The 22,704-nt window shown below is 45.0% G+C and overlaps 1 protein-coding gene and 1 long non-coding RNA gene across 2 annotated transcripts; one reads left to right on the forward strand and one right to left on the reverse strand.

Moving 5' to 3' along the window:
• Positions 1 to 208: 208 nt before the first annotated feature.
• Positions 209 to 11,145, forward strand: ZNF514 (zinc finger protein 514). Its single transcript, XM_067704333.1, has 5 exons — positions 209 to 875; positions 2,624 to 2,712; positions 7,113 to 7,239; positions 7,559 to 7,654; positions 10,024 to 11,145. Exons 1-5 carry the CDS (start codon positions 740 to 742, stop codon positions 11,007 to 11,009), a joined length of 1,434 nt encoding a protein of 477 aa, XP_067560434.1. The 5' UTR covers positions 209 to 739; the 3' UTR covers positions 11,010 to 11,145.
• On the reverse strand, positions 8,176 to 22,703 carry LOC137205927 (uncharacterized). The gene is made up of 2 exons (XR_010934360.1): positions 22,545 to 22,703; positions 8,176 to 8,420 (listed from the first exon to the last, which is right to left on the reverse strand). It is a non-coding gene; the product is annotated as an uncharacterized lncRNA (long non-coding RNA).
• Position 22,704: the final 1 nt, after the last annotated feature.

Consider the following 22,704-nt stretch of genomic DNA (forward strand, 5'->3'; position numbering starts at 1 on the left):
GCCCAGGTACTAAAGGCACTCCCAATATGGGGGTTGCTTCCGGTTCCCTGCCCGTGGCTGGGAGCAGGGTGACACCTCCATCCACGTAGCTGATGCCCACTTTCCCCATCCGCAGCTGCGGGAGCACAGCACCCAAGATTCCCCAGTTGCCAGGGCGCAGGCGCTGCTGGGTCCCGCCCTGCAGCCGCGCCTCCTCGCGTGGCGGCCGGTCTGCGCAGGCTCAGGACGGGTCTCGGGAGGCGGGGCTGGGGCTGGAACCCGGGGGTCCCTTGGATCTTTGTGGGTTTAGCTACTCCTGGCGCGCAGGCCTGACCTGGGCACCGTGCCCCGAGCCCGTGACACAGTGGGGAGTGTGCCTTCGTCTGCCCGCCTGCGAGGGGCTGAGGAGGCCTGGAGCTGGGCGCAGAGTTGCGGGGCCGGTCGTTTCCCTGTGAGGCTCTCCCCAGAATCCCTGCTGCCTCCGGGCAGTGGAGGAGCGGGCACCGAGGTCGCAGGTGTGGCTGGGGCCGTTTTTCCTGGTGCTCTGCGTGAGAGCTGGGTTCCAGAGCCTGGTCCCTAGGAGGAGAGCGGCGGAGCGGAGCCCGTGGGCGGAGGCCGGGCGCGTGAGGGGTCTGGGAGTGGGAGCGGGAGAAGAGCATCGCCCCCGCAGCCATGCTGCGCGCCGCTGGGAAGTGGACCCGGGTTTGACGGCCCTGCTCTGGGCGCTGCGGGTTGGCTGGGCGTCGCTGCCGGAGTGGGAATGCCTGGTGTCACCCAGCTTGCTCCCCGCTCCCTGAACCCCGGGAGGACCGCAGGGACCCGGCCGGAGGACAGAGATTTGGACCTAGTGAAAGGACATCGTCCCTTAGCACCAGCTATGGACTCCACAGCATCAGGTTTGGCTCTCGAGGGTGCCGCGGGCCAGACCCCTCCTGGGGGGGTTAGTGCTGGGTCGAGGAGGAGGGCCCTAGGAAAGGGCCGGGGAATCCCACTGGAGAGGCAGAGCCTGCAACCGCCTTCCCTGTGGCGGTGCCTTCCAGGCTAATGAGCGTGAAGTCGCAGCATCCAGAGACCATGGAGGGCATGGCCATGGGAGACTTATCCCAAAGGCCAGAAGACAGAGGGGAGAGCAGGAGGGGATCTCTTCCTGCTGTGGCAGGGAGACGGCAATAAACCTGTGAGGGAGTGGCCCTTGGCCAGGGATCAGAGGACAGTGGGGCCATTTGGAGCCTTGCCACCCACTTCCTTTATTACTTCATTAAGTAATAATGTTCTTCTGGAGCAGCTGGGTACAAGGTCAGCAGTGTACACGGTGGGCACCTCCTGTGACCACCGTCTGCCCCAGTGTTGGGGAGAGCGCAATCCAGGTGACCCAGGAGATTTTAAGCCATTCCTTTCTTAGTTTAGAATCTCCCGCCCTTCACCAAGTGGGCATTTTATTTTTGCTGCCTTGGGTCTTTGTTGCTGCACGCGGGCTTTCTCTAGTTCCGGCGAGCAGGGGCTACTCTTTGTTGTGGTGCACGGGCTTCTCATTGCGGTGGCTTCTCTTGTTGCGGAGCACGAGCTCTAGGTGCGTGGTCTCAGTAGTTGTGGCTCGCAGGCTCAGTAGTTGTGGCGCACAGGCTTAGTTGCTCTGCTGCATGTGGGATCTTCCCAGACCAGGGCTCAAACCCATGTCCTCTGCATTGCCAGGTGGGTTCTTAACCACTGCGCCACCAGGGAAGTCCTGGGTGGGCATTTTAGTTCTTCAGTGCACATGCTCAGGGTCATAAAACTGGCCAATGACAGAACTGGGCTAAATCTCTGGGACTCTCACCCCCTCTTTTTTCCTATATGCCTTGTGGTCTGTAGACCAGCAGCACAGGCTTCCCCTGCAAGCTCTCTAGAAATGCAGACTCTCACGCCCTACCCCACATCCCCTGACCCAGTCTGTTTAGCGAGATCCTCAGGAATGCATATGCACATTAAAGTTTGAAAAGTGCTGACCTGTGCTATACCACGCTGCCTGCCTACCTCCCTACTTTTGTTGGTGGTGGCCGTAGCCACTTCTCTGGCATGGTTGGGGTTAGTTTTTTGTTTGAAGACTTTAAAAAGAGTATGATACAAAGGCCTATAATAGAGGGGCTCTCAAAATACACTCTAGAGACCTAATGGTGCTTAAGAACATAGAGGACAGCTTCTCAGGAAGAGCTGGCCTCTGCGTTGCTTCCCAGGGATAAGGGGAGAGGTGTAACTTCTTCCCAAAAGTCCTATATCCCTATGTGGCCTCGTCCTAGGCCTTATTTTGTATTGTTAACCTGTCTTATATCCTCAGGTTACATTAAAATTCTTTGAAGTTCTTATTCACATTTATATTTTCAAAAGGCCTAGTAAATGACCTGCATTATTGGAGGCCCAGTAAATAACTCTCCGATAGAGTGGCCAGACTGTGGTCACACTTCAGCTACCTACAGCTTGCTGTGGCCTATGGACAGGTGGGGACCTCACGCAGCTGTGTACAAGGGCAGCCTCTAGCCCGTCCGTCAGCTCCCTTTGGCCCAGCCTTGTCCCCAGAACCGTGGAAGTGACACACTGACTTGGGGAGTCTGGGAGCTGTAAATCTCATGAGGGTTAGCCTTCCTTATGTCTCCTTTTACCTTCCTAGTTCTCCCTTCTCAGGACCCTGTTCTTCCTCCAGAGAGATGCCCAGGAGAAAAGGGAACAGCCAGCTTATCCCTGAAAGCCAGGCCCCAGGTGAGTTGGGGTTCTCTTGATGTTTCCTCAATTGCCTGAACTATGGCTAGTTTTGCCTCCTTTTCTCTGGAGCTTCCTGGTTTGCCAAAGGGAACTGACCCCAATTCCTGCTCTGCAGGAGGCCGAGCCCATCAAGGCTTTTGCTGGCCTCCTTGCCCCTTGTCCAGGGCCCTCTCCTCTCTGCTCAGCGTGCACTCACTCAGATCCTTTGGTTTATTTCTGTAACGGGCACTGTGGTGAGTACCAAGTAATGCGAGAGCACCCTGGCCCTGAAGGAGATGTCACAGCCACGGAGGGGAGGGGACTCTCGCACCCGGGATGCAGCCCCAATCACAGTAAAGGTGTGCGTGGTTTGATGGCAGATGGAATGGCATAGACAGGCCTTTCCATCAGAGTTTGGGAAAAGGAGAACCAGCCTGTGCTGGAGAGGCTGGGGAAGGTGCATGGAGAAGGGGGGACAAGGAGGTTCTGAGGGTTCGGACAGGTGAGGAGGTCATTTGAGGCTGGACCCCCGTGCACATGTTATCTTCCCGGATTAGTGTGGCAACACACTTAACTTCCCTGCTTCCGGCTGCGTGACCTTGGATGAATCACCTAAGCTCTCAATGCCCTGGTTTTGCCAACTGTAAAATGAGGATGATAATGATGAAAATAATAAAAGCTATTATTTGCTGAAAACCAAATAGGTATCAGGAACTATTCTACACAGTTTATTTATACTAATTAATTTCATCTTTAAAACAGTCCCATTTTGAAGAATGGCAGCTGAGGCACAGAGAGGTAACCTGAGGAAACCAAGGCACAGAGAGATAAAGTAACGTGGTCCTGGTTATCTAGCTAATGGCGGGGGAGCCAGTTTCAGATCTGGGTTGTCTGGCTCCAGACTCAACCACTCAGTAACACATGCACCTCATGTAGCTCTTGGAGTCTCTGGCACATGGAGTTGCCTAGTCCTCGTCAGCTTCAGTTGCGATGGGGATGCAGGCGTTAATGGTGACTGACTGTAGAGGTGGATTCAGGTTTGGCTGTAGGAGGCTGGATGTGGAGGGAGAGCCAAGTGGAGGGCCGTGAATGCCAGCCTGCATCGTTTCCTAGCATCCAAGATGGTGGTTTGGTGGGATTCTGGCTTGAAAATAGACATTCATAATTAGTTTTCTAGTCAGTAGGGGAAACCCTCACCAATAAGGAATTGTCTCAAGGAATTAGTAGAGTAATAAAGAGCTTAAACCTCTTTGGCCTTGATGTACACCATTCAGAGGTATATCAGAGAGCTTCGTCTAGTTATGCTGTGGTAGCAACAGCAGCTCTCACTGGCTCACGGTAACGAAGTGTGTTTCTTCTATACGTTACCTGTCGTTAGGGGGCTGGCCGTGACTCTGCTCCATCCATACCCTCTTCACTCTGGGATTCAGGCTGAAGGATCAGCCCTCCTCTGGGGTGTGCCGTTCTCGTGGCTGGGGGAAGGTGCAGTGTGAGGCTCAGGAGCCGGCTCTCCAGGCTTCTGCTGAGAACTGGCATGTGCTGCTTCTGCTCACAACCCATTGGCCAGAGCAGGTCACGTGGCCATGCCTAATGTCCGTGAGGTGGGAAGTATAAGCCTCCCATAGTAAGGGGCCCAGAGGGAGGGGCAGTAAACATTCTGAACAAACAATTACACTGTCTGTTCTCTTGCTCACAGATGTTCACGTCCCTCCCTCCTGCACACAAAATCTCTCCCCAGGGGAGATATAACCCCAAAGCCTCATTCAGTCAGAGCATGAGGATTGAAGTCCTGGATGGTGTGATGTTTTGGACATCAGGTCTGGATATTTCTCCTCTGGATATGGAGATCTCTGAAAAAAGAATCCATATACCCCACATACAGTGGAACAGTGGGGCTGGATAACCACAATAAACACCGCTGTTCAGAAAGGGGAACCATGGGAGGAGCCCAGCAGTCCCTGGTCTGGAACAGTTAGGAAATTCCACCGGGCAGAGTATGCATATGGCTGATTCACTTTGTTGTGCAACAGCAACTAACACAGAATTGTGAAGCAGTTATACTCCGATAAAGATCTCTTAAAAAAAAAAATTCCACTGGGCAGACTTGGTGAGGACCTTGGCCTCGGGAGTGGGGAAGTCTTTTGGTTATATGCAGTGGCTCTGCTCCCTGGGTACAGCTCCCCAGTCCAGTGTTCTCCCTGGCTCTTGGCTCTGCCCTCCAGAAGTTCCTTCCTTTTGCAGTATCCCCCTTGGTCACATATGAAGATGATGTTGGAGGATAAACTCTTTTCAGGGCTAAGCAGCTTTTTCATTCTGCCTGAGTAGGTTGAGGGCCCAAGGATTGTTTCAAGTCATGAACATTCAGTGTAACTCTCAAAAACTCGATCAGCTTTTTGTGTACTTCCTTCCATTAGCTCCCTGTGTCAATAGCTTTTTCCCACAGTTCTTGTTGAAATATGCCCCTCTCTTTAGACTTAATTGTGGAGCTTTTGGGGTTTCCTTGGGAAAACCATACTTTTAGTCACTCTGAACAGATTGGTCCCACTGAAAGGATTTACTGGGAGCCATCTGAAATTAATAAGAGGTTTAAACAAAAGGTTTGACAGTCACACCCATGATTTGGTCCTTGCCATTAGGCTGAGTTTTAATCAGCCTCTGTCATGCAAAAGCCATATTTATTTTGTCTTTGACCAGCTGGAAACGAGAACTGGTTAACTCTCCAACCCTGCAAGTCCTGGAGTTTCTGGACACTTTCTTTGGCCTTCCATTTTTATTTTGCAAATCAGCAAACTCTTGAGCTCATTTTTTTTGGTTTTCCTGTAATACTGTCAAGTGACAGTGCCAATGACAACCAACTCATACTACTGATATTATGTTTCCCTCCTCTTTTTGTAACATCACAAGCTCATGCTTGCACTGTTCGTCTTTCAAGTTACGGCAGCAACAGCTTTACCCCACAGTTCAGCACCAAATCACATGGGTTGCCATCTTGCCAGTAAGTTTCCTCACTGCCTGGCCCTGAAGACAGTGTCACGTATTTTAGGCTTTTTGTCGTGGCAGAACCCTACTTGGAGTACCAGCTTTTTTAATGAGTCCGTTTAGGCTAGTTATGCTGTGATAACAACAGCAAACCCTGAGAGACTTACACCAGCAATGGTTTATTTCTTGTCCACATTACACACAAGCTGTGGTTTTGCCCCACATCTTCACTCTGGGATCGTTTGCTGTTCTCAAAGCAGAGGAAAAAGAAGCAATTGCAGAACCTCCACTGACCCTGAAGGCTTTTGCTCATTGAGAAGCTCATGTCACTTCCTTCACATTCCATCTGTGAAAGCAGAGTATTTGGCCACACCTGAGTCAGTGGCGTAGGAAGATCAATTTTGTAGGGAGGGCCAATGAATATTTTGAACAAATAATATAATAATCGATCACAAGAGGTTACTAAAGTAGTGAGTTTTCCACATTTGATTATCCTGGACTGCCTTTAACTTAATATAAAATTGTTACTTTGGCCTATTCTATGGAAACCTTAGTATCTAAATGGGATTTGACTTTTAAACGTTTTGGGGGGAAAGTAACAGTACTACGTTCACTTATCTGCTTTATAGTTCATAGTTTATGGATTACTGTACAATGTAAGTCAAATGAGAGTGTTGCTGTTATAGAGAGTGACAGGATAGTTCGGTTGGGACCCACAGAATGGTTGTACCTTGTGGGGACCTGAGATCCAGGGTCTCACTCTCAACTTTGCACATTCAGGAACTGAAAAATGATTAGGCTTTGGGGGAGAGGATTTATGTGAATCAAACTCGCAGAAGTCTTAACTGATTCACTATAAGGCCACTTGATATACTTCCAGTGAACTGCGTGCTGGCAGGCTGTTTTGGGGATAAGTTATTCTAAGCCCCAGATGATTTTATTTGGCCTTAGCAACAGTTGTCATTGAAATCCTAGGTCACAAGTTTCAAAAATACTTAATTAGAAAACTACTGATACCATTGCATTTCAGAATGCAGAGTACATGAGTTTGTTACTTCGAATTGATTCTATTTAAATGTCACTAAATTGAGAGTGAAACCTTTGGAAAACTGAGGAAATGGATTGTATTTCTCTCTCCCATATAAGCAGAGTGTCTCTGTAGGCCTGATTCTCCTGAGACCCCGATTACATTTCTAAGCACTTGATGTTGACATATGTGGGCACTGGGTGGGATGCCAAGTAGTAAGGATGACACAATCCCTGGAGCAGCTTAAAATATTTTTGAGATGATAAAACCCAGAACAGGGGCATTGCGGTCGCTAGGAACTCTCGGAATCCCTTCCCGTACATCCTGAGGTTCTCCTCAGACACCAGTCTACTCTCCTCCCCAGGGTCATGAGTGTGCTCCCGAGGGTGCAAGAGTGTCTTCTGTGTTTCAGGACCTGATGACATTTGAGGATGTGGCTGTGGAACTCACCCGGTGGGAGTGGGGGCAGCTGGACCCTACTCAGAAGGACGTGTACCGGGAAGTGATGCTAGAGAATTTCAAGAACCTGGCCTCCCTGGGTGAGCTCAGCTCCTCCAAAGCCCAAAGCCTGCCCATCATGCCATCTTTATTTCTTTGGTGTTTAAAAGCTAGGGGTGTCTGGGCCTGTTGACTGATTTTTGCCCTGGGATTCTGGAATTAGACATTTACATTCTCTTTGGCACCCAGAGATACAGTATTTCTACTCCTTGTTCCTAGGAAAAGTCCCACTCCATATGAACTCAGAATAAGAAGTTTCATGACTCTGCTCCTGATACTTCACAATGCTTATTCTTTGGAGGCTGTCTACAAGCCTTGACCTCTGACATACACAGTCATGATCCTTTTCCTTTCCACCAGGGTTTCCAATGTCCAAACCGTATGTGATCTGCCGGTTGGAGGAAGGGGAAGAGCCCTGTATTTTGGAGAGAGAAATCTCAACAGGTGCCCCCGCAGGTGAGTGAGTTGGACCAAAGCAGATAATAAGGCCCAACCGAGAGCGGGAAGTTCCCCTGAGCCCTTGGTCAGGGGGCTTTTCTTTGAAAGGGTGAGGTCACTTGCCAGGAACCCTCAACACCAGTATTTTGAATACTTGTAGGCTTTTGTAATGTTTTTCTGGTGGGAAAAGAAGAGATGTTCATTTTCTTCCCTAGTGTTTTTATTTCCCTTGTTACCTATCTCTGCCCACCCTTCAGGGTTCCTGGGGCTGTGCATCATCACTAGATGTCACACGGTCAGTATTAGATGGAATTTAAGGAACAACAGATGTAAGTGCCCAGCAATCCTGTATCAGCAGGGCTAAGAGAGTTAGCAAGGAACCAGACTGAACAGTTAAGTAGCCCAGAAATTAAAGGGTTACTGGCAAGGACATCCTGATGGATAAAGTCAGGAAGATCAAAGTGAGGACACTTCAAGCTTGGTTAAGCTAAGCTGCAACAGAGGTGATTCCAGGAACAAAGACTACTCCTTACTAGCTGTTGATGGAACCTCTTTGAAACTGTTTATTCCTAGGTGATTTGAGAGTACCCCGTAGGCTCCACCCCTTGGGGTAGAATTATGGACACAAAGCTCTCCTGACTCCCGTGTGTAGCCCAAGCATACTGGAGATGACAGTCTGTGTCAGTGTCCATCTCTGAGGCAGAATCAGCCCCAGGCTAGAGCTAATGCTCCTGAAAGCAGGGCTCAAATCCTGACAGCACAGGCTGGGCCTCGTCATGGGAACCTAGAAGAGAGGAGAGAGAGGGAAGATGCTGATCTCCTCTGTATTTAGTACTCTCTTGATCTTGTTTCCTTCCAGAATGAGGGCAAGGGTCTGACGTCTGGATCTAGTCTCATCATCAATATGTCTGTTTACAATGTTCTGCAAACATGGCTGTGTTTCAGAATCTCTCGGGGAGCTTGATAAACACTCATATCCCCAGGAGCCACACAAGACCTACTGGCTCAGAATCTGGCCTCTGGGAGCCCTGGTTAGGCATTGCCAGTCATTTTACTCTTCAGAAGGGTCACTGTTATTGTATTAGCTTTCTGTTGTTGCTGAAACAAACTGTCACAAACTTAGAGGCTTTAAGCAACATGTTTATTATCTCACAGTTCATAGGTCAGAATCAAGCATGGGTCTCACAGTGTTACAACCAAGGTATCAGCAGGGCTGAGTTCCTTTCTGGAGTGTCTAGGGAAGAATCTGTTTCCTGTCCCTTTGGGTTGTTGGCAGTACCAATTCCTTGTAGTTGTAAAACTGAGCTCCTCGTTGTCTTACTGGCTGTAAGCTGAGGGGCGTTCCTAGCTTCTAGAGACTGCTACATTCCTTGGCCCCTGGGGTCCTTCCTCCACCTTCAAAGCCAGAAATGGTGGATTGAGTCCTTCTCACACCACATCTCTCTGACTCAGCCAGGAAATCTTCTCTGATTTTGAGAACTCTTGTGATTAGATTGGGCCCACCTGAATGATTCAGGATAATCTCCCCATCTCAAGGTCTGTGCCCTTAATCACATCTGCAAAGTCCCTTTTGCCATGTAAAGTAACATATGTCCCTGGGATTAGAGCATGGAAATCTTTGGGGGATAATTATTCTGCCCACCACAATTACATACAGTAATATAATACATGGTATATGTATATTATATAATACATAATAATGTGTGGTGTGGACTGAGGGAAGATTTTGTGGAGGGCATCTTCCTAACCCTCCTCTCATCTTTACAATCTTTGGACTTATCTTGTGTCCTGGAGTCCAAACACTGTTCTCTCAGGTTTTCCTAATCTCCAGTCACCTGTGTATCTTATTCTTGACACCTCCAAAACTTTGTTCAGACATACACCATTCTTGGAAGAAACTGTACACCTCTTTTAGATATTATTTTATTTATTAAAATTTTTTTTTTAATTTTATTTTCGGCTGCATTGGGTCTTTGTTGCTGTGTGCGGGCTTTCTCTACTTGTGGTGAGCAGGGGCTACTCTTTGTTGCGGTGTACAGGCTTCTCATTGCGGTAGCCTCTTTTGTTGTGGAGCATGGGCTCTAGGCATGTGAGCTTCAGTGGTTGTAGCACGTGGGCTCAGTAGTTGTGGCTCGTGGGCTCTAGGACACAGGCTCAGTAGTTGTGGCACACGGGCTTATTTGCTCCATGGCATGTGGGATCTTCCCGGACCAGGGATCTAACCCGTGTCCGCTGCATTGGCAGGCGGATTCTTAACCACTGTGCCACCAGGGAAGTCCCTAGATATTATTTTAAAGGTTAATTATCTTACATCTATTATAGGACTTTACTTCCTCTTGGCACATAGAACAGGTAATAAGAGACTGTCTTTTTTTTTTTTTCCCCAGACTGGGAGAGAAGGCATCAAGCCAAGGAATCAATGCTAAGTCAGGGAATTTCCAAAGAAGAATTATTCCAGATAGCATCAGTGGAAAAAGACATTAGAGATGAATTCTGGTCCTCCAAACTGAAAGCAACTTGTGGTTGTGATGACCAGTTAGAGATGCATCCAAAAAAGCAGGAGAGACATCTGAAAGAAATGTCACTCACTCACAAATATACTACCACCCTTAGGAGAGATCATGAGTGGAGTGAATTTGGGACAAGTTTGGGTTTAAGATCAGTCCCTGTTAACCAACACAGTGTTCTCATGGGAGAAGGATACTATAAATGTGATACAGATTTCAGAGAGACTTCAGGGAGAAATAACTCTCAGAGAACCCATCCAGGGAAGAAATCTTGTAAATGCAATGAATGTGGGAAGTTGTTCCATTTCCAGTCAGAACTTAGGCGCCATCAGAGATGTCACACTGGAGAAAAGCCCTATGAGTGCAGTGAATGTGGAAGAGCCTTTGGTCATATTTCATCCCTTATTAAACATCAGAGAACTCATACTGGAGAAAAGCCCTATGAATGCAGCGAATGTGGGAGAGCCTTTAGCCAGAGTTCATCTCTTGTTCTACATTATAGATTTCATACTGGAGAGAAACCCTACAAATGTAATGAGTGTGGAAGGGCCTTTGGTCATACTTCATCCCTTATTAAACACCAGAGAACTCACACTGGAGAAAAGCCCTATGAATGCAGAGAATGTGGGAGAACCTTCAGCCAGAGTTCCTCTCTCATTGTACATTACAGATTTCATACAGGAGAGAAACCCTACAAATGTAATAGATGTGGGAGAGCCTTCAGCCAGAGTTCCTCTCTCACTCAACATTATAGATTTCACACCGGAGAGAAACCCTATAAATGTAACGAATGTGGAAGAGCCTTTGCTCACACTGCATCCCTTATTAAACATCAGAAAAGTCATGCTGGGAAAAAAACCCTATGAATTCAGACAATGTGGGAAGGCTTTCAGCTGGAGTACACACACCACTAAACCTCAGAAAATATACATGTATGTATATATATGTGTATATATATATATATATATATATACACACTCACACATATATTATATGAGTGTAATGTATGTGGGAAGGCTTCTGGTCAGAGGACCTTGTTAAACATCAGACAGGACATACTAAACTGAAGCTCTGCTAATATCAAGAGAGGGAGTGGGCTTTTGTCACAACTCCTCCCTTATCAAACACCAGAGAATTCAAACTAGTAAACTATGTGAACATAATGGATTTGGAAAGGCTTTAGTTAGTGGACACACATTATTCAACATCAGACAGTTTATACTGGGGAGAAGCCTTATCTGTGTAATGAGTATAGCACAGCCTTCAGTCACATATTATTCCAAAAAAACCACAAACAAACCAGATAACCATACTGGAGAGAAACTCCTCAAGTACAGTAAAAACTGTCAGTAATACTTCTCTTCTTGCCTTACTAAGCAGCAGGAATACATACTAAAGAGAATCGCTGAGAAAGCAGTAAATGTGGGAAGGCCTTCAATCACAGCACATCCCTTATTAAGCATCAGAGAATTCGTTCTTGAGAAAAACCCTGTGGACATGGTGAATGTGGGAGAGCCTTCAGCCAAACCTCTTCCCCTTATAAACATCAGCAAGCTCACCCCACTGGTTAGAAACCCTGGGGATGTAATGCATGTGGGAAAGGCTTTGGTGGATGTTCTGCCCTTTTTGCACATCAGAGAATTTGTACTAGAGTGACTCTCTGAATTTAGTGAAACTGGGAAAGCCCACTAGCCAGAAGCCAGAACTACACATATTGTATAGTTCCCTTTATATGAACTCCACTAGTAATAATGTGTGTTCTCTAACTAAAGCCTTTCCAAATCCAAAACCCTCAGCATACATTAAGGCTTCACCCAAAAGGGAAACCCTGGGAGCTTAATGAATGTGAGGAAAGTTGATTCATAAATCTAGAGCTGAAAGGAAGCTAAGAGACCACCTAGTCTGGTGATTTCCTACCTGCTGGGGGTTGTTTTTATAACCACTTGTGTTGTCTCCCCATCCTGTTACTGATGGGAGAGGGGGTGCTGTGTGGGTGAAGAGAGTGAAGGCTGAGGAAGGTGGAGGCACCAGTGACCTAGGCCAGCCATATTTTACAGCTAAGGAATCTGAGGTTCAGAGAGTGCCATGCCCTGGTCTATACACCTAACTGCTGGACTTCTTTCCTCCTGGTTTACAGCTATAGTTTGGGGATTGAGAGAGTGAAGGCCTTCTCTACACAAAAGCTCCATGCACTTGTTTCTCTGTAATGTTACTTTTATGAGGCAGTAGAGTACTCTTATTAAAGTTTTTGTGAGCAAAAAGCAATTTTAATAGATCTTTATGCTACTAGATTTGGGATTTTTGAAATAAAAAAATTTTAAACATCAATTAAAATATGGGTATTTTAAAAATCAAAACCTCAAAAACATTATCCTAAGTGAGAGTAGCCAGATGCCAGGGACCACATATTGTATGGTTCCCTTTATATGAAATGGCCAGAAAAGGCAAATCTTCAGAGACAAAGTAGATCAGTGGTTGCCTGGGGCTGGGAGTGGCAACTGGGAGTGACTGCAAATATTTCAAGGAATCTCACTGGGGTGGTGGGGCTGTCCTAAAACTGGATTATGGTGATGGCTGAACAACTTGGTAAATTACTAAAATTCACTGAAATGTGCAAATAAAATTAAATTTTATGGTATGTAAATTATACCTCAACTGTTTTTCAAAAATCAAATATACAGACATACCAACTATCGCTAAACCAATTTTCCTATCTCGTTTGTTACTTCAAGCCATCTGTGTGTCTTTGCTATCACTTTCTATTTTCTGTAATGGTTATTCCTAAGCTTACTGGGTCTCAAGTTCATATCATGTTGTCTCTGCAACCTATGTGGAGAAGCCAAGACCAAGAGCTGTCATAGGCCAGAGGAGTCTTGGCTAAAGGAATTAGCTTGCACTAAGGACAGTCGTTCAAACATTTAAAGTCCAGATGAGTTAGCTGAGCCCAGAATTCAGGGAACCAGCTCAAAGTGGGGCCATGCAGACAAGCAGGATCTAGGGGTACAAGAGGTTGGCAGAGGGGAGTAGGCAGGTAGAAGGCACAGGAGGCATCTGGACAGCTAAGATCATGATGCCAGCCTAGGAGCCTGAAAATCATGGGAAATTCTTCCCAGAGATTCAAAGTTCACAAGCAGAAATAGCAAATATTTTACATTAGTAACAGCTTAGTTTGCTCTATCACACATTCTTTCCCTCCAGTGCCCTTCTCTAACCCCTGCCCAGGTCACTTTATATACCTGGATACCTGCAACAACTTTGTAGCTGGTCTTTGCCTAACATCTGTCCCTTCCTCTTTTGTATCTCGGCCACATTAACCATTCTCATCAGTGTGCACCCATTCGCACCCCTGAAAGCCTTTGTACTGCCTACAGGATAAATGCTCACCTCTCAGTTTAGCATTTATTGCCCTCTTCAGTCTGCCCTAATCTGCTGCTCCTGACAAGAACCTCTATTTCAGAAAAACTAGCTTGCCTGCCGTACTTAAGACATGCCTCTGCACTTCCCAGCCTGGGCCATTCTGCTCAAGCCTTTCCACCAGCCTGGAATGCCCCCTCCACTGTCTAAAGCCTAATAATCAGTCAGAACCCTGTTCAAAGGTCCACTCCTTGGGGAATAATTCTCTTGAACACTGATGAGAAGTCAGGTCTTATTCATTTGCAATTGTAAAAGCATTTGTTGTATCCGTAAGTATTTAAAAATGAACATATAGATAGGGATAGTTCTTATCACTGTCTTGATCTATTTAAGTCACGGGTTGTTTATCATCTTGCCACTTTGTCTCCTGAACCAGATTATCAGCTGCTTCAGGTCATTTCTCATACTTCCTCTCAGAAATGAGCACCCAGTAGGTCCTCACTAACCACGTATTAATTTGAAAAACAACTTGTATTGCCCACGTTTTCTCAGTGCTCTGACTGCACAGTTTCTACTAGATGAAAATCTTTCCTTCTAGAACACTACCAATCAAATATTTTCTTAGAAAAATACTACATTGTTCCTGTAATTATTTTTCAATTTCAAATATAGATTAGCATTGTTCCATCTTTTGGGGTTGTTGTATGCGTATATGAAAATTCACTATTTTATTTTGTAGCACTACAATGACTTCTCATTCCAGCTACCCAGAGGTGGGCCAAACTTCACAGGTTAAGGAAACAGTCACCCACAAGACTGCTCTCACTTCAGACACCAGCCATGAATTGGGGGTCCCTAGGTCACCCTTTGACCATCTGGCTACAAATTTGGGAGTTCCCACTACTCTTTCAGACTTGGTAATTCTATATATATAAAACTACTCTCAGAACTCAAAAAAGTGCTGTATTTATTATAATTTTATTATAGCAGAAGGATACAAATCAAAACCAGCCTAAGGAAGAGACACATAGGGTAAGGTTTGGGAACAGCACAAATGTGAGGCTTCCCCAGGAACACATTACCCTTCTGGCATATTGATGTGTAACAATAATACATAGAGTGCTTCCAGGCCAGGAAACTCACCTGAGCTTCATTGCCCAGAATTTTATTGGGGTTTCATTACGTTGGCGTGATCAATTGACCACACAGTTGAATTCCATCTCCAGTGCCCTCCACCCCCAGGTTGGGCTGATACCATGTGGCTCAAAGCCCCAACCCTCTAATCACTTGGTTGATCTGTCAGGCATGGCCAGTCCCCATCTTGAGTCATCTCATTTGAGTAAACTAGGGGCCAACCACGAGTCACTTCATTAGCATAGACTATCAGATATGGTCCTTGGGGGGGTCACTATGAATAACAGAGATATCCTATCACTCAGGAAGTTCCAAGGATTTAGAGGTTACCTCCTAACACACATTCAAATCAATGTAAAAATGCTGGGCTTCCCTGGTGGCGCAGTGGTTGAGAGTCCGCCTGCCAATGCAGGGGACATGGGTTCGTGCCCCGGTCCGGGAAGATCCCACATGCCGCGGAGCGGCTGGGCCCATGAGCCGTGGCCGCTGAGCCTGCGCATCTGGAGCCTGTGCTCCACAACGGGAGAGGCCACAACAGTGAGAGGCCCGCGTACCACAAAAAAAAAAAAAAAAAAAAAAAAAGCTTCTTCAATTATTATTCAAATAAGTCATAAACATAAAGACTGTACTTTAAACATTCCTCATCAAATAATTGCAATATACCACTTCTGCTTGCAGACCACTGGCAAGAACTTAGACATAGGACTATGGCTGATGGCAAGGGAGGCTGGAAATGGAAGTTTTTGTCCTGGGCAGCAATGGGGCCAACGAAAATTGGGGGATTCTATTACTAAGGAAGAAGAGGAGGATGGATATTGACAAATGACCAGGAATCTGTGCCTGAAGACCCCAATACTTCAAAGTCATTTGGGAATGAGATCATATCCACGATCCTCTCTGGGTCTCAGTCTTCTCCTCTGTAAGATGAAGGGCTTTGCACTTGTGGAAATAAATGAAGACTACCCAAATGAGAAGAAACAGGCTGTTTATTCAGAGCTTGCCATAGCAAGGGATCAGCCACTATCACCTGCACCTGGCAGAGACCCAAAGGCATGAAAGGATTAAGAAAGCTTTACGATGAGAAGAAAAAAAGTGAAAGCTTCAGGTATGCCCTGACTGGAAGTTGTCGGCATGGGAAAACTGGAGGGGGGCTAAGTCGGAGCAGGATATCTTATGTGATTGGTTTGGGCAGCATATTTGGTTTTCTATGGTTGGTTCTAAGTTGGAAGTGAGGGCAAAGAATAGGGGGGAAGTAGTCATTTGGCTGTTCTGAGCTGATTGCTGCAGAGGCTGTGGTTTGGCTTCCAGGCTGGTTGCTGCAAAGGTGTGGGACAGAGTTCTATTGTCATATAAGGTGTATCCATTGTCCACTGGTATATTTAGTCCCTCAGTTCTCCCTTTTGGTCACTTTCTTGCTTGAGAGAGGTTGACCAATTCAGAGATGCTAGAGAGCCAGATCTTTACGGAGGACTGTTTGGTTGTCTCCATAGTAAACTTATCATGAGATCTTTTTGTTGTAGCATCATGGCAATCAGATCTGATGAGAGAGAAGCTGTGCAGAAGCATTGAGCCAAGTAGTGTTTTCTTTAAGGTGATGTACTGCCTGTTCTACCATGCCTGTTTCATTGAGCCAACTATAGCAATAGCATAGATGCCCCCATGATCAGTCAGTAAGAAGTTTAGTGCAAAGCAATCGCCCATAACTACTTGAGCCAATGAGCTGAGACAAAGCTACAGATCTTCAGTCTAGGGAAGAGGTGATGTCATAACTGGTGGCAGTTAGTGAGTGATAGGTCTCTTATAGTCTTTCTGTCTCCCACCATTGGAAATACTGCTCTGATTGTTCACATAAACAATGAGTCAGTAATTCCCCAAGGCAGAGTGCATGAATAATTAAGGGTGGCCGCATTTTGGAGCTCTTGCCTGGGTTGGAATTTCCAGCACTGGTGATGTATAAAGTTAGGATTTCTATATACAGACAGTTTTGGGATGCTATTCCTAAAGTGCATGAATTTTTAGTCTGAGGAAAACGAGACCTGTTGACCTGGTTACAAAGGAAGTAGAATCCAGTAAGGGCACATAGAGATCCAGGAAAAAAGTTGTTCATGACATGAGATTGGAGCCAAAGCCACCCTTAGGCGGCTCTGCTATATATTTAGCTCTGCTATATACTTGGATCCCTTTACTGTCTTCCAGCTGATAAGTAACTGGCCTACTACCCTAATGAAGGTTGTTGAATTCAAATTCAGAATTACCTGGATTCTGATCAACAGATTGTGATAACTGGCTCTTTTTCTGGGAAAGTGGGACACTAGCAAAGTCACAGGTTGCTTTGTTTAAGGTCATTTGTCCCTGTAGGTGCTAATGGAAAAACCACTGGCTTTAATTCTCTATAGTCTCATTTGGTGAGACCAGAACCGTTCATATATATTTATCATGATGGTCTGCCAATGGATGGCATATCCAGCAGTTGGTGAGATTTAGAGCAGTGGCTACTATTTAGGATAATCTAAGAATGGCATTAGAATGAGTACGCTCTGGGGACTTCCCTGGCGGTCCAGTGGTTAAGACTTTGCCTTCCAGTGCAGGGGGTGTGGGTTCGATCCCTGGTTGGGAAGCTAAGATCCCCCATTCCTTGGGGCCAAAAGACCAAAACATAAAACAGAAGCAATATTGTAACAAATTCAATAAAAGACTTTTAAAAAAAAAGAATGAGTACGTTCTGACCTAACAATTATAATGAAGAGGGAAGAAAAGAGAAAACGGGTCGTTATGGGTGGATGACAACCAGGAATCAATAGAAATGAGAAGAGTAACTATAAGCAAGCAGATGAAAAATAAAACAAGACTATTTTTGAAGTATAGTTGATACAGTATTGTGTTAGGCAAAACAGGGCTTTGACACAGGTCTTGGTCTGACATCTTGGGCAGAAGCTATCTGTCATCTGAAGTCATCTGTTTATTCCAAAGGTCTTTGGTCAGCTGTATACTTCTGAAGACCAGCTGCTTCTAGAGCATCTGGGAGAATCCTCAGTTTGAAGTCCTCTACTGGAATAGGCTTCCAGTTGTGTCAATTCGGAAATTCTTCTTTAGTTGTAAAATATGTATTGAAGAATTGACCCCCTGGAGTTTCACTGCTGTATTTGTTAACAGTACCCGATAAGGTTCTACACAATAAGGTTCAAGAACAATTTTTCTCTGATGTCTCAGACAAAAATCTCATAGTTGAAGATCACCAAGAAGCTATTTAGGAAGATGCTGGGGGAAGATGTCCTTAACCTGCTGATGATAGGACTGGGTAGAGTACATGAATCCCTTGTAATATTTTGCCATGTCTGCATGCAGCAGGGTAGAGTCTAGTATTGGAAGTGGAATCTCTAAATAAATGGGTTCAGTTCTTAGATAACTGATGTATCCCCAAGGGAGTGAACCATACGGTCATAAGGGCTTCTGGGAGTACCCTTGGCCAGGGAGCTAAAGGGTTTCTGAGATTTTTGCTAATTTTAAGTTAAAGATGTCACTGATTCCTGTAAAGTGTGTGCTTTGATCACCTGATATAAAAAATGGGATGTGATAGGTTGGATACACAAAATCAAGCAGCTTTTAGTAAGGACTATAGCTTTTCATAGCAGCTAAATGCTTCAGTCCATCATAAAAATAGACATATTAAAAACTAAAACATTCCCATTTCATGAAGGGTAGGAGCTGGATAAAATCCATCTGAAGGTGTCCAAGGATCTTGGAGGCTTTGGTTCCAGGCCATGTCCCACCTTTAGTTTTGTCAAGATTATGATTATAGGTGACATGTGACCTAAAAATAACCTGTTAAAAAGTTTTCTTTTTAAAGTTTATTTACCAATGTTAATTTAAGATTGTAACCAATTTGTATCATGATGTGTAGTTTCATGGAAAAATTCAGCTACCATCTGAAATCATCTGGCACCACCAAGTGGCCACCTTGGGAGCACCAGTGATGATCTGAGTGAAGGTTACATTTTTTAACATTCTTCTTTTTCAGAGTCAGGGGCTAAACGTTGATATTCTATAGTGGCCTCTCTGAATTCCTCCAGAGATTTATCCTTTGAGGGTTTAGTTAGGAACCTCACCTGGGTTAAGGCTGCTTGTTTGGCCTAATGATCTGCTAGTGCATTTCCTTTCACTTCCATATTATCTCTTTTATATGAGCCTCAGCCCTTATAATAGCCACCTCTCTAGGAAACAGGAGTGAATCCATAAGTTCTTGTTGTCCGTTTTTGATGGGGATTCTAGGAGAGGTTAGGAAACCTTCTTTGTTTCAAAGCATCTCAAAGTCATGTTCTGATCTCAAGCATATCTCCTATCTGTGTATGTGCTTACCCTCTGGTCTTTGGCCAGTCGACTAACTGTATAAAGTGCAATAAGTTCTGCCATCTGGGCTGACTGTAACTCAGGTAGAAAGGACTACATTCTAAAGAGAACTTAAATTAGTGACACCATATCCTTCTTGATAACCTTTGGTTTCATATTTGAGATATGCTTCATCAACAAAAAAATATTAGTTCAGAATTCTTAATTGGAGTCTGTAGTAAATCTGAGCAAGGTACAGAAAGTTTCCTAACTAAGGTAAGACAATCATGAGGTTCTCCTTCTGTTAGGGGCAGGAGTGTGGCAGGGTTCAGCGTGCTGCAGTAGTGAACAGAAATGTGAGAGGGAGAGAGTAACAGAATATAACATAATAAGAGGTTAATTAGCAGGCTGACAGTGTAAACTCTCTCTTTTCACAGATGACATGATCTGATATGTAGAAAATCCTAAGAAATACACTAAACACCTATTGGAATAAATGAATTCAGCAAAGTTCCTGGATACAATCAGATCAATATACAAAAATCAATAATATTTCCATACATGATCCATAAAAGAAACAAACCGATAAACTGGACTTCATCAAAACTGAAACCTTTTGCTTGGTGAAAGACCCTATTAAGAGGATGAAAAGACAGGCTATAGGCTGGGAGAAAATATTTGCAGACAACTTATTTCGAAATGTACTCCCATCTAGAATATACAAGGAACTCTCAAAACTCAATAGTAAAAGAAACCAAGCAATCCAACTAGAGAGTGAGCAAACATTTCACCAAAGAGGACATACAGATGGCAAACAAGCACGTGAAAAGACATTCAAACATCATTACCTATTAGGGAAATGTAAATTAAAACCATGATGATTTATCACTACTCAGCTATTAGAACAGCTTAAAAAAGTGTTTTTTAAGTGACAATTCTAAATGCTAGTGAGGATCAGAGGAAGTAGATCTCACACATTGCTGGTGGAAATATAAAATGGTACGGCCACTATGAAAGAGTTTGGCCGTTCTTAAAAAACAAAACATACCTTTACCATGCAATCTCACTGCTTGGCATTCATTCCAGAGAAATGAAAGCTTATGCCCACACAAAAACATGTACATGATGGGTATATACCTCTAAGTATTGAAAGCAGGGACCTGAAAATCTATTTGTACCCCATGTTCATAGCAGTATTATTCACAATAGCAAAAAGGTAGAAGCAACCCAACTGTCCATTGGCAGATGGATAGATAAACAAAATACAGTGTATACATACAATGGAATATCATTCAGCCTTTAAAAAGGAAGGAAATTCTGACACATGCTACACAAGGATGAACCTTGAGGACATTATGTTAAGTGAAATAAGCCAATCACAAAAGGACAAACACTGTATGATTCTACTTATAGGAGATAGTTAATCAAATTCATAGAGACAGAAAATAGAATGGTGGTTGCCAGAGACTGGCGAGAGAAAGGAATAGGGAGTTTCTGTTTTGCAAGATGAAAAGAGTTCTGGAGATGGATGGTAGTGATGGTTGCCAACAATATGAATGGACTCAATGCTCTGAACTGTACACTTAAAAACAGTTAAGATGGTAAATTTTATGTTACGTGTATTTTAGCACAATTTGAAATTTTTTAAATGTCAAAAAATGCACATGAATATTCACAGCAGCTTTGTTTGGAACAGCCAAAAATTGGAGAAAAACTAGCTATCCTACAATGATGAATGGTGGAACAAAAGGAAGAAACTATTGATGCATTCAACAACTTGGATGTACATCAATGGTATTATGCTAAGTGAAAAAAGCCAATCTCTCTATTCCATTTATATAACATTCTCAAAATGACAGCATTTTAGATATAGAGAACATACTAGTGGTTGCCAAGGGTTAGGGATGGTTGGGGAAGACAGAAGAGGGAGAATGTGACTCTAAAGAGAAAGCACAAGGGATCTTTGTGATGATAGTTCTGTATCGTGATTGTGGTGGTTACAGAAATCTACACGTGATAAAAATTGTATAGAACTACACACCACCCCCAAGAATGCATGTAAACTGATAAAATCCAAATGAACTCTGTGAATTGTATCAATGTGTACAATGGTTTTGATACTGTATTATAGTTATACAGTTGACCCTTGAACAACATGGGTTTGGACTGCATGAGTTCGCTTATATGCAAATTTTTTTCCCATAAATACTGCTGTACCACATGATATGCGATTGGTTAAATCCATGGATGCAACACTACGAATTCAGAGGGCCAACTATGGGACCTGATCACCCATGGATTTTGGTATCCATGGAGCCAATCCTCTGTGGATACTGAGAGATGACTGTATAAGATGTCACGATTGGGAAAAACTGGGTGAGGGGTGCATGGGACCTTTCTGTCCTATTTTTGCAGCTCCCTATAAGTCTGTAATTATTTCAAAATGACAAGTTAGAAAAAACAAACAAACCAGAACTTGACTGCTTGGCCGTGGGCCAGCAAGTTCCCTTGTGACCTGAGCTGTCCATCATGAACTGGGTGCCATCTGACCCACCAAGCCATAAAGCTGGGCACACAGCAGCACGCCACCATCAAGTGGAAGTGGTATATATGAAGCTGCGCTCAAGCAGATCCTGGAGGCACGAGAAATTGATTTCCTCATGACCGTGGCCTCTACTCTTGCGACATTATCTTCTCTCTCCAACCCCTACCTACAGCTTCACGGTAACCTCCCTCTGACCAGTTGCCTGAAGAGGAAAACTCTTGGGTTCTGCATGGTATGCATCACCTAAAAGGACACAGCTGCACAACATCTCACTTTGGGAAGGCTCTGCGGGACAGTGATGAAGGGAAATCCTCTCAGTGGGCAGAAATTTGAGCAGTGCACCTCGTTGTTCATTTTGCCTGATGAGAAGCACAGAGCCATACTTTTTCATGCGCTGTGGCTAATGGCTTGGCTGGATGGTCAGGTACTTGAAAGGAGTATGATTAGAAAATTCAAGGAAGCCTGACAAGGAGTCTGGGAAGAGGTGTGTCGACAGACTTCTCTAATTTGGCACAGAATGTTAAGATAATTATGTTCCATATGAATGCTTACCAAAGGGTGCCCTCCACAGAGGAGGATTTTAATGAGGTGGACAGAATAACCAACCTGTGAATGTCAGTCAGCCTCCTTCCACAGAAATGGACTCAAGAACAAAGCACTAGGGATGGAGGTTACGTTTGCGCTCAGCAACATGGACTTCCACTCACCAGGGCCAATCGGGCTCCAGCCACTGCTTGGTGCGCAATATTCCAACAGCAGAGACCAACACTGAGCCCCCAATATGACACTACTTCCCGAGGATTAGCCAGCTATCTGGTTGCAGATTGATTACATCGGGCCAGTTCTATCATGGAAGGAGCAGCACCTTGTTCTGACTGGAACAGACACTCTGGATATGGATTTGTCTTCATTGCCCGCAATGCTTCTCCCAAAACAACTATCCAGAGCTTTGCTGGAGTTGGGTATGAATAGCTTTTTCATTCTCCTATTTATTTCCCCCCCCTCGGACCTTCACTGAGACCCTCTCCGTGCTCGTCTGTACCTCGCACTTCTGGTTGGGAAGAGTCCGCAGCATCAGCTCCGTTCCGAGGGAGGAGGATGTCACCGGCTCGCGCTCCCGCCGCCCTGTAGATCCCGACGGTGCCGCCGGGTCCCTGGAGAGAACGCCGTGAGGCACCCCCTGCCACACCGGCAGCCAGCCC

The sequence above is a fragment of the Pseudorca crassidens genome, chromosome 14 (assembly GCF_039906515.1).
Source record: "Pseudorca crassidens isolate mPseCra1 chromosome 14, mPseCra1.hap1, whole genome shotgun sequence".
Classification (NCBI taxonomy): domain Eukaryota; kingdom Metazoa; phylum Chordata; class Mammalia; order Artiodactyla; family Delphinidae; genus Pseudorca; species Pseudorca crassidens.

Excerpts from the sequence above, each read along its gene's own strand:
- ZNF514 (XM_067704333.1), top strand. The coding sequence starts at position 740 with ATGCCTGGTGTCACCCAGCTTGCTCCCCGCTCCCTGAACCCCGGGAGG. Across the intron at positions 7,240-7,558 it reads CAAGAACCTGGCCTCCCTGG|GGTTTCCAATGTCCAAACCG; the intron begins GTGAGCTCAGCT and ends CCTTTCCACCAG. Across the intron at positions 7,655-10,023 it reads CTCAACAGGTGCCCCCGCAG|ACTGGGAGAGAAGGCATCAA; the intron begins GTGAGTGAGTTG and ends TTTTTTCCCCAG.